This window comes from Jaculus jaculus, chromosome X (genome assembly GCF_020740685.1).
Source record: "Jaculus jaculus isolate mJacJac1 chromosome X, mJacJac1.mat.Y.cur, whole genome shotgun sequence".
In the NCBI taxonomy this organism is placed as follows: Eukaryota; Metazoa; Chordata; class Mammalia; order Rodentia; family Dipodidae; genus Jaculus; species Jaculus jaculus.
Genome location: NC_059125.1, coordinates 133608778 through 133620119, shown reverse-complemented (window position 1 = coordinate 133620119; position 11342 = coordinate 133608778). Strand labels below are relative to the sequence as shown.

The 11342-nt window shown below is 43.3% G+C and overlaps 1 protein-coding gene across 2 annotated transcripts in view; it reads right to left on the bottom strand.

Moving 5' to 3' along the window:
- Positions 1–3773, bottom strand: part of Slc9a6 (solute carrier family 9 member A6) — a 75354-nt gene extending 71581 nt beyond the window's left edge. Inside the window, exons 1-2 of one of the 2 annotated variants that reach the window (XM_045140452.1) lie at positions 3758–3773; positions 3388–3618 (exon numbers count right to left, since the gene is read on the bottom strand). In XM_045140452.1, coding sequence (XP_044996387.1) covers positions 3388–3556 — 169 coding nt within the window. In that variant the 5' untranslated portion in view covers positions 3557–3618; positions 3758–3773. Of the gene's footprint in view, positions 1–3387; positions 3725–3757 lie in introns of those variants that run through there. The other variant, XM_004653993.2, reaches the window with a different exon arrangement.
- Positions 3774–11342: the final 7569 nt, after the last annotated feature.

Genomic DNA, 11342 nt, shown 5'->3' with positions numbered 1-11342 from the left:
AGTTTAGATAACCCCAAATGGTAGCTTTTACCAGGAGCAACTATACTGAATTCTTATGACTTAGGGAAGCTTGCTATGGTTGGTAACATTAATTGTAAAAAATAAGAATGCTCTATTGTGAGAAGTAAACACATCAAAAAAAAAAAAGCTATGGTATAGGATAAAACTGAAAAGCTAAGTAACAAAATTAAAGAGTTATAGACCAACTTGAAATCAATTTGTGTCAATAAACTCACTTTTATATTTTTTTGTTCTTTTTTTTTTATTTATTTGAGCGACAGACACAGAGAGAAAGACAGATAGAGGGAGAGAGAGAGAATGGGCGTGCCAGGGCTTCCAGCCACTGCAAATGAACTCCAGACGCATGTGCCCCCTTGTGCATCTGGCTAACGCGGGACCTGGGAAACTGAGCCTCGAACCAGGGTCCTTAGGCTTCACAGGCAAGCACTTAACCGCTAAGCCATCTCTCTAGCCCTAAACTCACTTTTAGTAGTAGTGATCACTGTTTCGTATTTTAGAAGTAATGAGTTTAGAAATCACTTATATGATACATACTGCCTTTGTATGTTTGTTTTGCTTGTGTATTTTTAAATAACTGGTAATCTGTACTTTAATAAAGTTTTTCCTTGATGTAAATTATTTAAAAAAGAACTTTCCAATACAGTCATTAAAACTGCATTGATATTTTTCAAGTTTGTTTTTAAACAACTGAATTAGTAAAATTAAGGTAACTAAAAAAAAATGAAATCAAAACTTTTCTGAGCCTCACTGAGTGACTGCACTGTGAAAGAAATAATAAAAGTGGGCTGGAGAGATGGCTTAGCGGTTAAGCGCTTGTCTGTGAAGCCTAAGGACCCTGGTTCGAGGCTCAACTCCCTAGGACCCACGTTTAGCCAGATGCACAAGGGGGCGAACGCACGCATGCATCTGGAGTACGTTTGCAGTGGCTGGAGGCCCTGGTGTGCCCATTCTCTCTCTCTCTCTATCTGCCTCTTCCTCTCTCTGTCACTCTCAAATAAATAAATAAAAATAACAAATTTTAAAAAAATAAGATAAAAAGAAATAAGAATGCAAATATTTTTTATTGAGCATTTACTTACGAGCCAAGTAGTAGGTTAAAAACATTTCACCCTCACAATAGGACAATAATCATCCCCAATATATAAATAAGGGTAAAAGAGAAGAGAGAATGTTTTAAGAATATACATAGGTATTGGCACAGTGGGACAGAAATCCAGGTCCAATTCCCAAGTGACTTGTGACTATAGGCTTCAGTCTGGTTTTGAATGGCTCAAGAGCTAAGAAGTTTTTTAACCTTTTTTTACAAATTTGTTGAGAAAATAGCAAAGAATAAAATTGCAGGGCTGGGAAGATGGTTCAGTGGTTAAAGGTGTTTGCTTGCAAAGTCTGCCAGCCTAGGTTAGCCCAGGTTAAATTCCCCAGTACCCACATAAAATCAGATGCACAAAGTGGCATTTGTGTCTGGAGTTCCTTTGCAAAGGCAGGAGGCCCTACTGCAATCATTCATTCACAACTTGCTCACTGCTTGCAAATAAAGTTTTTAAAAAGAATAACATGCCCAGTGTGTGGTGGTGCCCACCTTTAATCCCAGTACTTGGGAGGCAAAGATAGGATCACTGTGAGCTTGAGGCCACCCTGATACTACATAGCGAATTCCAGGCTAGCCTGGACCCTACCTTGAAAAACCAAAAACAAGAATAAAATGCAACATAGACAGGTATATCTACATAATTCATAAAGTGAACAATCTTTATAATACCTGGAATTCACTATGTAGTATCAGGCTGTCTTCAAACTCATGACGATCCTCCTACCTCTGCCTCCCAAATGCTGGGATTAAAGGTGTGCACCACCACACCCAGCTTGGTCCTCTACTTCCTAATCAGTAAATATTTGTTGAGGATAGCAAATAAATCATACAGTCATACAGAGAAATGATATTAAAATGTATTTCTTATACAAATTGAATACAAAAATGAAATTAAAACACCTAGTATGTGTAAAAAGTAGGAAAAACTGGGAATTTCATTACCTTACAAATGAAAAGTAAGCATGAGTTCATACATTATCACAAGGCATATAACTACCTTTCCTAGAGACCCTTGAGATGGAAGCACATTCTAGAAGTCTGGGTTTACTGGAAAGGAGTGGGTTGGGGGCTGCACAGAAAAACACCTTTTGTGCTGAACCTTCCTCTACCTATCTGCAGGTCTCAGAACCAAATCTCACTAAGATCAACAGTTGAGGACTATTCAAAAGGAAGATAATCTTCACCCACGCACTGCACAACCCGGATTGTTTGTCTGTCATCTATCTCTTTAGCTATACCCTCCTGAGAAGGATCAAGACAGCAGTATCTTCTTTTCCCCTTATGAAGCTGAAACGTGGCTCAAAATGCCTCTCACCCCATGCTTTATCTTTCTCATCTCATCTCCAAAAAGCAAAAATAAATAATCCTAGAAAGTACACTGAGAAACAGGTACTCAAGAAATGGTCAATAACCTCACGCCAACAGCGAGTCATCTTAACTGTATCTGTGCGAGGTTTCTTATCACTGTCTGGCTGAACTGTTCTCATAAGGTATACACCACACTGTTGAAAGAACCACAACTCTTGCTCATCCTTACTTCTTAAAGCCTCAACTGGAAGGGTCAACCGTTTGGATCCATACCAGGGCTTACAGGCATAGTATAATGAATCGGGAGGTCATTTAAAATCCCGAGCCTCTTGTAGCTTATTTCATATTCAAGTTTTTATTTTGCTTTGGTGCCACAGGGGTAAGATTACCATTTGCAGCCTCAAAAGGACCAGGCAAGAGCTGGTGTTGAGTAAAGGTCGCTTCTGGTTCTATAAAAGAATGCCAGATGGGTGGTGGTACAGCTACTCTGCAGCTTCAATGGACCTTAAAACAAACTGACACCCCAGAGAAATAGATTGCAATGATGTCTTCCCTTCCCCCAGCCCCATCCCAGCCACCGCACCCCACTCCATTTCCCATCCGCACCTCACTCCATTTCCCATCCTCAACACCCAGGTCCTGGTCCTCTGCTTGGCAGGAAGAGAAGGGGCAGCGGGGTACATAGAAAAAGGGGGTGGGGTCGGAGGCAAAAAAAAAAAAGGGTAAGGAGGCAGAGAAAATAGGGGGAGTGAGGCCGATGAGGGAAGGTGGTAGAAAATGGGGGGGCGTAGCATAAATAAAGGGGGATGAGGCAGAGAAATGAGGTGAGGGTAAGGGAAGGTGGAAACTGGTAGGAATGAGAAGGGGTGCCGAATGGAGGCCAAGCAGGACCAGGAAAAGAGGTGAAGCAGCCGGCGGGTAGGGGCAGGGGCAGTGCCAGGGGGCGGACAGGGGTCCGAGTCACTTGCCGTAAATCATCGCCAGGCCGGTTTCGTGCAGGAAGCGGGCCCGGCGGTGCTTGAAGAGCCAGATGGTAAGAATGGTGAGGGTGAGCAGCAGGATGAAGATGAGCAGGTTGGCGCTGTCCTGCCGGTGGCTTTCCTCAGCCTGCTTCTCGGACACGATCTCCTCGTCCATGGCTCTCGTTGCTCCACCGCCGCCGCCGCCGTCCGAAGCCCCGGCCCAGCCAAAGACGCCCACTGCGAGGAGCAACCAGAGCGGCCGCATAAGCGGACGAGCCTGGAGCCCGACGCCGACGCCACGAAGAAGGGGTGCCAGCCGCCAGCAGCGTCGAGCCAAAGTCATGTCTCCCCCCCCGCCCCCCGCCCCTCTTCTCACCCGCAGCTGCCCGCGGTCGGACCACTCCCCGAGGGCTCACGGGAAAGGGGCCGGGCCGGAGGAAACCGGCGGAGCGCGCGCCGCCTCGCGCTGCCGCCTCCTGGATTACCAGTCTTAAAGGGGCCGCAGCAGCTCCCGCTGGCTTTTCACTCGTTTCTCCGCCCTTCTACCCACGGACGAGACACACCCGAGCGCTGCCAGAGCGTGAAAGGTCGAATCTAGCCCACTGATTTCTGCTAAAGAGGCCTGGGCCCAGTGTATAGAGAGGCACATTGTGCTCTCTCTACTTAGCTTCTAGGCTTAGAGCTCTCAGGGGAATCGATCTTTTTCATAAACCATCTCAATATTGTCCCCCAGTGCCTCTTCAACAGGAGCAGAAGTTGCTCCCTTGGGACTGTACTCAATCTCGAATTCTGCAATTTAAATCGCGCTCCCCTTGCTCTGCCCTCATTGGAAACAAAACCAAACCCTAGTAGTTGATAAAATAATTGACTCAAAGGCGTGGATCGTGTGTGTGTGTGTGTGTGTGTGTGTGTGTGTGCATAATCGCGTTTTCTTTACGTGTCAACACTTGATATGTGTCATCTGTCGCGTTAGGAACTTGGACACAGAAGCTCATCAACCTCAAAATATTTAGCCGGTTTGTACTCAGATTTACCAACACTCAAAAACACTCCCTTCCCTTTGGGAAGAAATCTTTGGTAGTGCAGTGGGATTTTCCTCTCTCTCTCTCTGCTTATTGTTCCTTTTTATTGCTTCTTTAAAGCAAATGTCTCCAATTCCATAGTCACCATTGAACCCCTAGCTCTCATATCTCTCCCCTAAAAAGTATTTTCAGTGCATTCAGCCTCTGGACCTCACACAGTTTTCACAGCTCACACCTCATTCCATACTTGAATTTTTGAAAAATGGGTTATTATTACTTCGTATTTCTCCATATTACCTTCCATATTGCTAAGGAATAACATTGTTCCTTAGTTTGTGTGGGCTTGGTTTTCTTTAGACTTTCACTTCTAAATGAATGACCTACAAGTCACAAGCCCTGGCCTGCCACTCTTCCTTCAGGTCTCTACCTGTTGGAAACCGAGAATATCCTGTCAATGAATTCATTCTTTTCCCAATGAATGTGCATCCTTTCTCAAAGCCTTTATACCCTAATTGATACTACAATCAGTCCAATTCCTATCACTTTGTTTAGAATTCACGGATCTCAAACATTTTAATCTCAGTATAATATAACTGAATAAAACCCAAGCAGCAAGAAGGTGTGCCAGTGTGGAATCATCTCTGCTAACAAGCCCTTTAAGCTCCATAAAGATGGTGGGCTTTAAAAAAAAATCAAAACTCAACCGGGTGCCATGGCACACGCCTTTAACAGCACTTGGGAGGCAGAGGTAGGAGGATCACCATGAGTTCAAGGCCACCCTGGGACTACATAGTGAATTCCAGGTCAGCCTGCACTAGAGTAAGACCCTACCTCGAAAAAAAAAAAAATCAAAACTCCAGAATGGCTGTCCCAAAGTTCTTGAGACAAGTCAAGAAATAGCCCATAAATGACTGCCCATTCCCTCCTGTAGTAGTTGGGACTCTATGAAACCTCATGGCAACTTATTCCCTTTGACCCTGGCTCCATTCTAACTACAGGTCCCTGTTTGCACAGGCCTGAGTGTTATACAGATAAGAAACCCAAGACAGCACATTCTTATGCTTCCAAGTGTGTTCTCCAAAGACCCATCTTGATACCCAAAACACCTGGAAGAACTTACTTGATCATTTGTGTCTAGCCACTCACAAGCTGGGTTTTCTCAGCACTAAACTGCTTAAAGCTGCAGAGTGTCTTGGAACTTGAAAAAAAAAAAGTCACAGGTTTGTTTCCCTGACCACAGTTGACAAATATCTTCAAGCCCTGACCTCTACCTCTGTACATGTTGCCCCAGCACCTAAATACACTCCTTCAGCAAGCTCTTTCTATCAGAGCCTGGAGAGTGTGATATCCACCAGGCATCCAGTCCCCATGGGCCTACGCTCCTCTCAGAAGCACTTCTCATTCAAGTCAATGCTGTCTTACTCCTTACTTCCAGCTCCATGTCTCCTTGCTGCCATCCCTGCCAGTCCAGATTAGCTTGCTATCTAGAATGTAGTCCCTTGTGGATAAACAACCCCTGGGTTGCTGTATTCAAGTGCCCCCCATCCCATCCCTCTCTCTTTACCATTCAGGGCTTGTATCTTTCCCAGGATATCAAAGGCCTGTGGGCTGCTTCAAGTGGAAGCAGTTCATTTCATCACAACTCCACAATCCTGAAAACACACCCACACTGCTACTTTGCTCAGTCCTCATGGTTGCAAGCCCCATTACTCTTCCAGCCTTGCTGGGAGCTCTGGCCTGTTCTCATTTCCTTGTTTTGGACATCTAATTGCTTCGTGGTTAATTCCACACACAGAGACTACTTGAGAGTCTGGTTGACAGGCTCCTTCTCTCCCCACCCTTAGTGAGTTCCATGTTCCGGTAGACACCTTGGAATTCTAGCCTTGCTTCTGTTTTCACTAGGAAACTCAAAACATTCTGCAAAAATCCTACCCCTCAATCTATTTAAGTATACCAATAGTACCCACCCATCCCTCCTCCCCTGAGGTCTCATTGTAAAAGGTGTTTCTACTCCTTGGGAAAGGTTATTCCTCAGACTTCTGTGTCCCATCACTTCCTTTCTGCCTCTCCCAGAGGCAACACTAATAATCACCCCAACCCTGTCATCTTCAGCGGGTCCTTCCCCACTGTCCCTCGCTGCTCTCTGTAAATACTTTCAGGGATTTTCTGTCAAACAATCTTTCCTTTATATCTCCCAGTAACCACTGCACTATTTGTGCCCTACCCTTGAGAAATAAGTTTTTCAAAAGAGTTTTTATCGGCTCTAGGATTGCACCCCCTAGTGCAAGGACTTCTAAAGAGCAGAACACAGCCTGAAGGTAAGAATCGTTTTGACATTTTAAAGAATATTATGTTACTTGTGAAATCAAAATTTCACTGCTCATTTGTAATGGCTTTTTAGACACCATGGTGTCCATTTGTTTGCTTGTTATTTATGGCTTCTTTTCTGCAATAAGGGCAGAGTTAAATTGTTTTGGAAGATAACTTAGAGCCTGCAAAGCCTGGGATATTTACTACCTGTCCATTTGCTGAAAAGCTATGACCTCTGCCTTAGTATCTGTCAGTGGTTTCTTCACACTTATGAAATAGGTCTTTCTGAAGCACCAACCTGCTTTTATATTCATACCCTGTTCCATAGCCTCCAATGGCCTTGGCTGCCTTGAGCTCTGGCCCCTCAATGTAAAACAAAATGTTCCTCCACATGCCTTGCCCCACCACATGCTCAACCCCTTGTAATTTCCTCAAAGCTTTATATGGGTTCCCATCTTCTCCTTTGTAAAATTATTTATGGTCTCCTACCTTCTGTGTGTCTGTGTATTCCGTCTGCTTGGATAGACCCACAGTTTCTTTCTCCCCAAACCAATTTCTACGTGACTGATGAAACTCAAATTAAAGGTCACCCAATATTCCTGGATGCCCTAATACTAAGTGAGAGGCTCTTAATCCCAAGGGCTCTGAGTCTCCTGGGCAGACCTGCATCCTAGGCTTCCAGATGCATTTTTATGTTTGTTTCCAAAGTTATGAATACCTCCACAATCAGAATTAAGTATCTCTTTGCTCTTTACTAACAGTATACAGCACATGACTTAACCAAAATAAATTCTCAATAAAGCACATCTGTGCCGCAAAAAATGCCTCTTAAATTTCATTGAATGCAAAAGCAATCTCAATATTTACAGATGGCATTAAATTCCTCAATTCAAGGATAAACTGAAAGAGGACTTTACAGTAATAGGTTACATCATAAGCATTCAGTAAATATTTTATAACTGAAATCATAGATAAGTCTAGTCCAGTTCTTAGCACAGTAGTTCACTGGAAGTGTATGATACATATTGCATTAACTAATTCAGGTATTGGGAGAAAGGTGGAAAAGTTGAGGTCATATAATGGAAGGTCTCCAAGCAACAGAAAATTTTAACTCATTAATTCCCCTGCTCTCCAAGGTGTACACCTTTAATCCCACCCAGCACTTGGAAGGCACAGGTAGGAGGATCTCTGTAAATTCAAATCCACCCTGAGACTACATAGTGCATTCCAGGTCAGCCTGGCCTAGAGTGAGACCCCACCTCAAGAAAAAAACAACAAAAATCTCTCCAATATTAGTTTGGATGCAGAAAGAGCAATGAATAAAATAGAGAGAGATAAGCAAGGGAAAAGCCAATTAGGAGTTAGGAAAAGTAGTTTTACATGGTGACATACACCTATAATCCCAGTATGTGGAAGGCTGAGACAAGAGGATCAAGAGCGCCAGTGCAATGGGCATCAAAGAACACTTTAATCCGAGCACTTGGGAGGCAGAGGAGAAGGATTTCCATGACTTCGAGGCCCCCTGAGACTACTTAGTTAATTCCAGGTCAGCCTGGACTAGAGCAGGACCCTACCTCAAAAAAAAAAAATGAGTACCAGTGAATCCTAGGTTACACAGTAAAGCTCTGCCCTCACTTTCTCCCCTAAATAGAACAAATAAAAAGGGAAATAGTAGTATTACCAAAAGGGGGATATTAACTTAGTGAGTACCAAGATGAAAATGGCAATGCAGATGGCTGGAGATGCCCCTCAATGATAGTGTGCCTGACTAGCATGTGCAAAGCCCTGGGTTTGATCCCCCAGGTCCACAAAAAATGATGATTGAAAGCCAGGCATGGTGGCACATGCCTTTGTTCCCATCACTTGGGAGGATCTCTGTGAGTTCCAGACCAGCCTGGGGCTACAGAATGAGTTCCAGGCTAGAATGAGACCCTGCCTTGATCAATTTGGTTATGGATAAGTTGCACCTAAGAGACCGATGGGAAGCTGGGCATGGTCCTTATAATCCAAGCACTTAGAAGGCTGATGCAGGAGAATTACCACAAGTTTGAGGCCAGCCAGGTTTATATAACAAGTTCCAGGCGAGTGAAGGCTACATAGTATGAGTCTGTCTTAGACATAAAGTTGGGACATCCAAGTGCAGATACAGTAGACAGAAACATGGCTTGGCAACTAAAGAGGGAAGTCAGAACCAGCAATTTGGGAATATATACATGATATTGAAGCAATGGGAGCTCTTAAAAAACATAGGCCTGTTAGCAGCATTAACAGGAATCCAGAATGTTGACCTTGGCTATGGATAGGTTGGATTCTTTGTAGAAGAGGGTGGCAAGAGCTCAGTTCTGGGGCAGTAGTATAGGGAATGCCTATATTCAAATAGAATTCAGATAGGTCACAGGCACAAGTTAGAACCTAGCAAAAATGCAAGAGGTTTCACCATTTATTTACTGAAGTTACCATCTCAATGTATTAAGAAAAAAAGCAAAGAAGGGGCTGATGAGATGGCTCAGCAGCTTAAAGTGCTTGCTGGAAAAGCCTGCTGGCCTGGGTTCAATTCCCTAGTCACCCATGTAAAGTCAGACGGGCATTTGTTTGCAGTGGCAAGAGACCCTGGCATGCCTTCCCACCCCCATGTGCAAATAAATAAATAAGAAAGGTCACTGAGAAATCCTGCTGGAGCTGAGCTGAAATGCTCCATGTAGACCATCTGACAGAAAGCTGGAAAAAGCCACACTCCATGCAGTTCAATGGGAGAAAGAAAAATCACCAGTTAAGATACTCAACAGTGGACACTGCAGGCCAAATGAGCCAACAAGTTCAATAGTGGCATGCCTGTTATGGGGAAAACCAACTGCCCTCTAATTTCTCTGGAGGCCTGCTCCATGGAAGGGAATACATTCCTGATACTGAAAACCTACAACAGGGGTAGTCTTGAGCCCTAGGGGTGTAACGTTTGTTTGTGTCTGACTAAATGTATATACTATGCTCATCAAACTGCCCAGTAGACAGTTCCCTTAATGTTCATACCAACATATTAATGCTACTCTCACTTTTGGTTAGAGAAGCTTCTCTTTTCAGATGGCAGTGACCATGGGATGACTCAGAAGGCATCACGGTGCTGAGATGAAGTGACAGAGGAATGCTCAGCACTGCAATATCTCAATCACACTTTTCAAGGCTCAGAGTCCATTGTGGAAGAGGTGGTGGAAAGAATGTAAGCCAAAGGAAGGGTCGGACTCCTTACAACATGCTCCCCAAGACAGAAAATGGCCTGGATATCCATGACCTCACAGTGCCGGACACTACCTACACAAGACCCTCATAATAGGAGGTAAAGATTATGACATCAAAATAAAAGAGAAGCTGACTGAGAGGGGGAGGGGATATGATGGAAAGTGGAGTTTCAAAGGGAAAAGTAGGGGGAGGGAGGGAATTACCATGGGGTATTGTTTACAATCATGGAAGTTTTCAATAAAAAATGTATTAAATTTAAATAAATAAATAAATACGAAAAGATTTTTTTTTAAAAAATGCAAATAAAGTTTTCAGAATCATTAGGAAGGCTCTTAAAATGAGAGCTCAGATTAACCTCATACAAGTAACCTAGGCTGTTACTTTGTACAGATGAGGTAACGAAGCCCTAAGATCTAGAAATGGTCCTGAAAAAAGCAATTAAAATAATCAAAGGGGTGAAGTAATTGATGTTTTAGGAAACACGAGTAGTATAGAGAACCTTTTCAGTTTGGGAAAAAGAACAACTAGAAGGGTCAAGAGTAACAGCGATAGTTAACATTTACTGAGTGTTTGCTTACTATGTGTGAGACTATTTGACCTTTAATCAATCCTGACAACAACCCTACCATAAAAGCAACATTATCATCCTCATTTTACAAATAAGGAAGCTGGGGCTCAGAGAAGTTAAGTAACTTCTCCAGTATTCCAAAGGTAGAGAAGAAAAATCTTGTATTCAAACCCAATCTAATTCTAGAGCAAACGCTTTTAACTGCTGTAATATAAGTAATGGAGGCAACAAATCTCATAGATATGAATCATGTAACTATAATCTTACTGCTTTAAAACTCAAAATACCAAGGTACCACTTCAATCTTTTAAGACAGAATACATACACACACACACATATATGTATAAATGCATATATATTTGTTTTTTTCAAAGTTGGGTCTCACTCTAGCCTAGGCTGACCTGGAATTCACTACGTAATCCCTGGGTGGCCTTGAACTCATGTGGCAATTCTACCTCTGCCTCCCAAGTGCTGGGATTAAAGGCACGCACTACCACAGCTAGCAAGGGATAACATTTTTTGTTTCTTGTTTGAATTTATTTTTACAATGAGTACACATCACTTTTGTAAGAAGAAAACAAGAGGGCACAATTTCAACCTGGAAAATTCTAATTTTCTATGCAGAAGTTCAAACCAGAGACCTAAAAGCCAGTTTTGGGAACTGAGGAGGTGGTTGAGGACCCCACATTCTGCTTGTGGAGAGAGGTATGGCCTCTGATAAGTGCCACACCCCTGCCTGGTTGAGATGAAAATATGTCGAGGGTACTCTGCTCTGCCCTCTTTTTGCTGTAAAAAGTGTGTGAAATCATGCCTGCCTTATGTGTCAT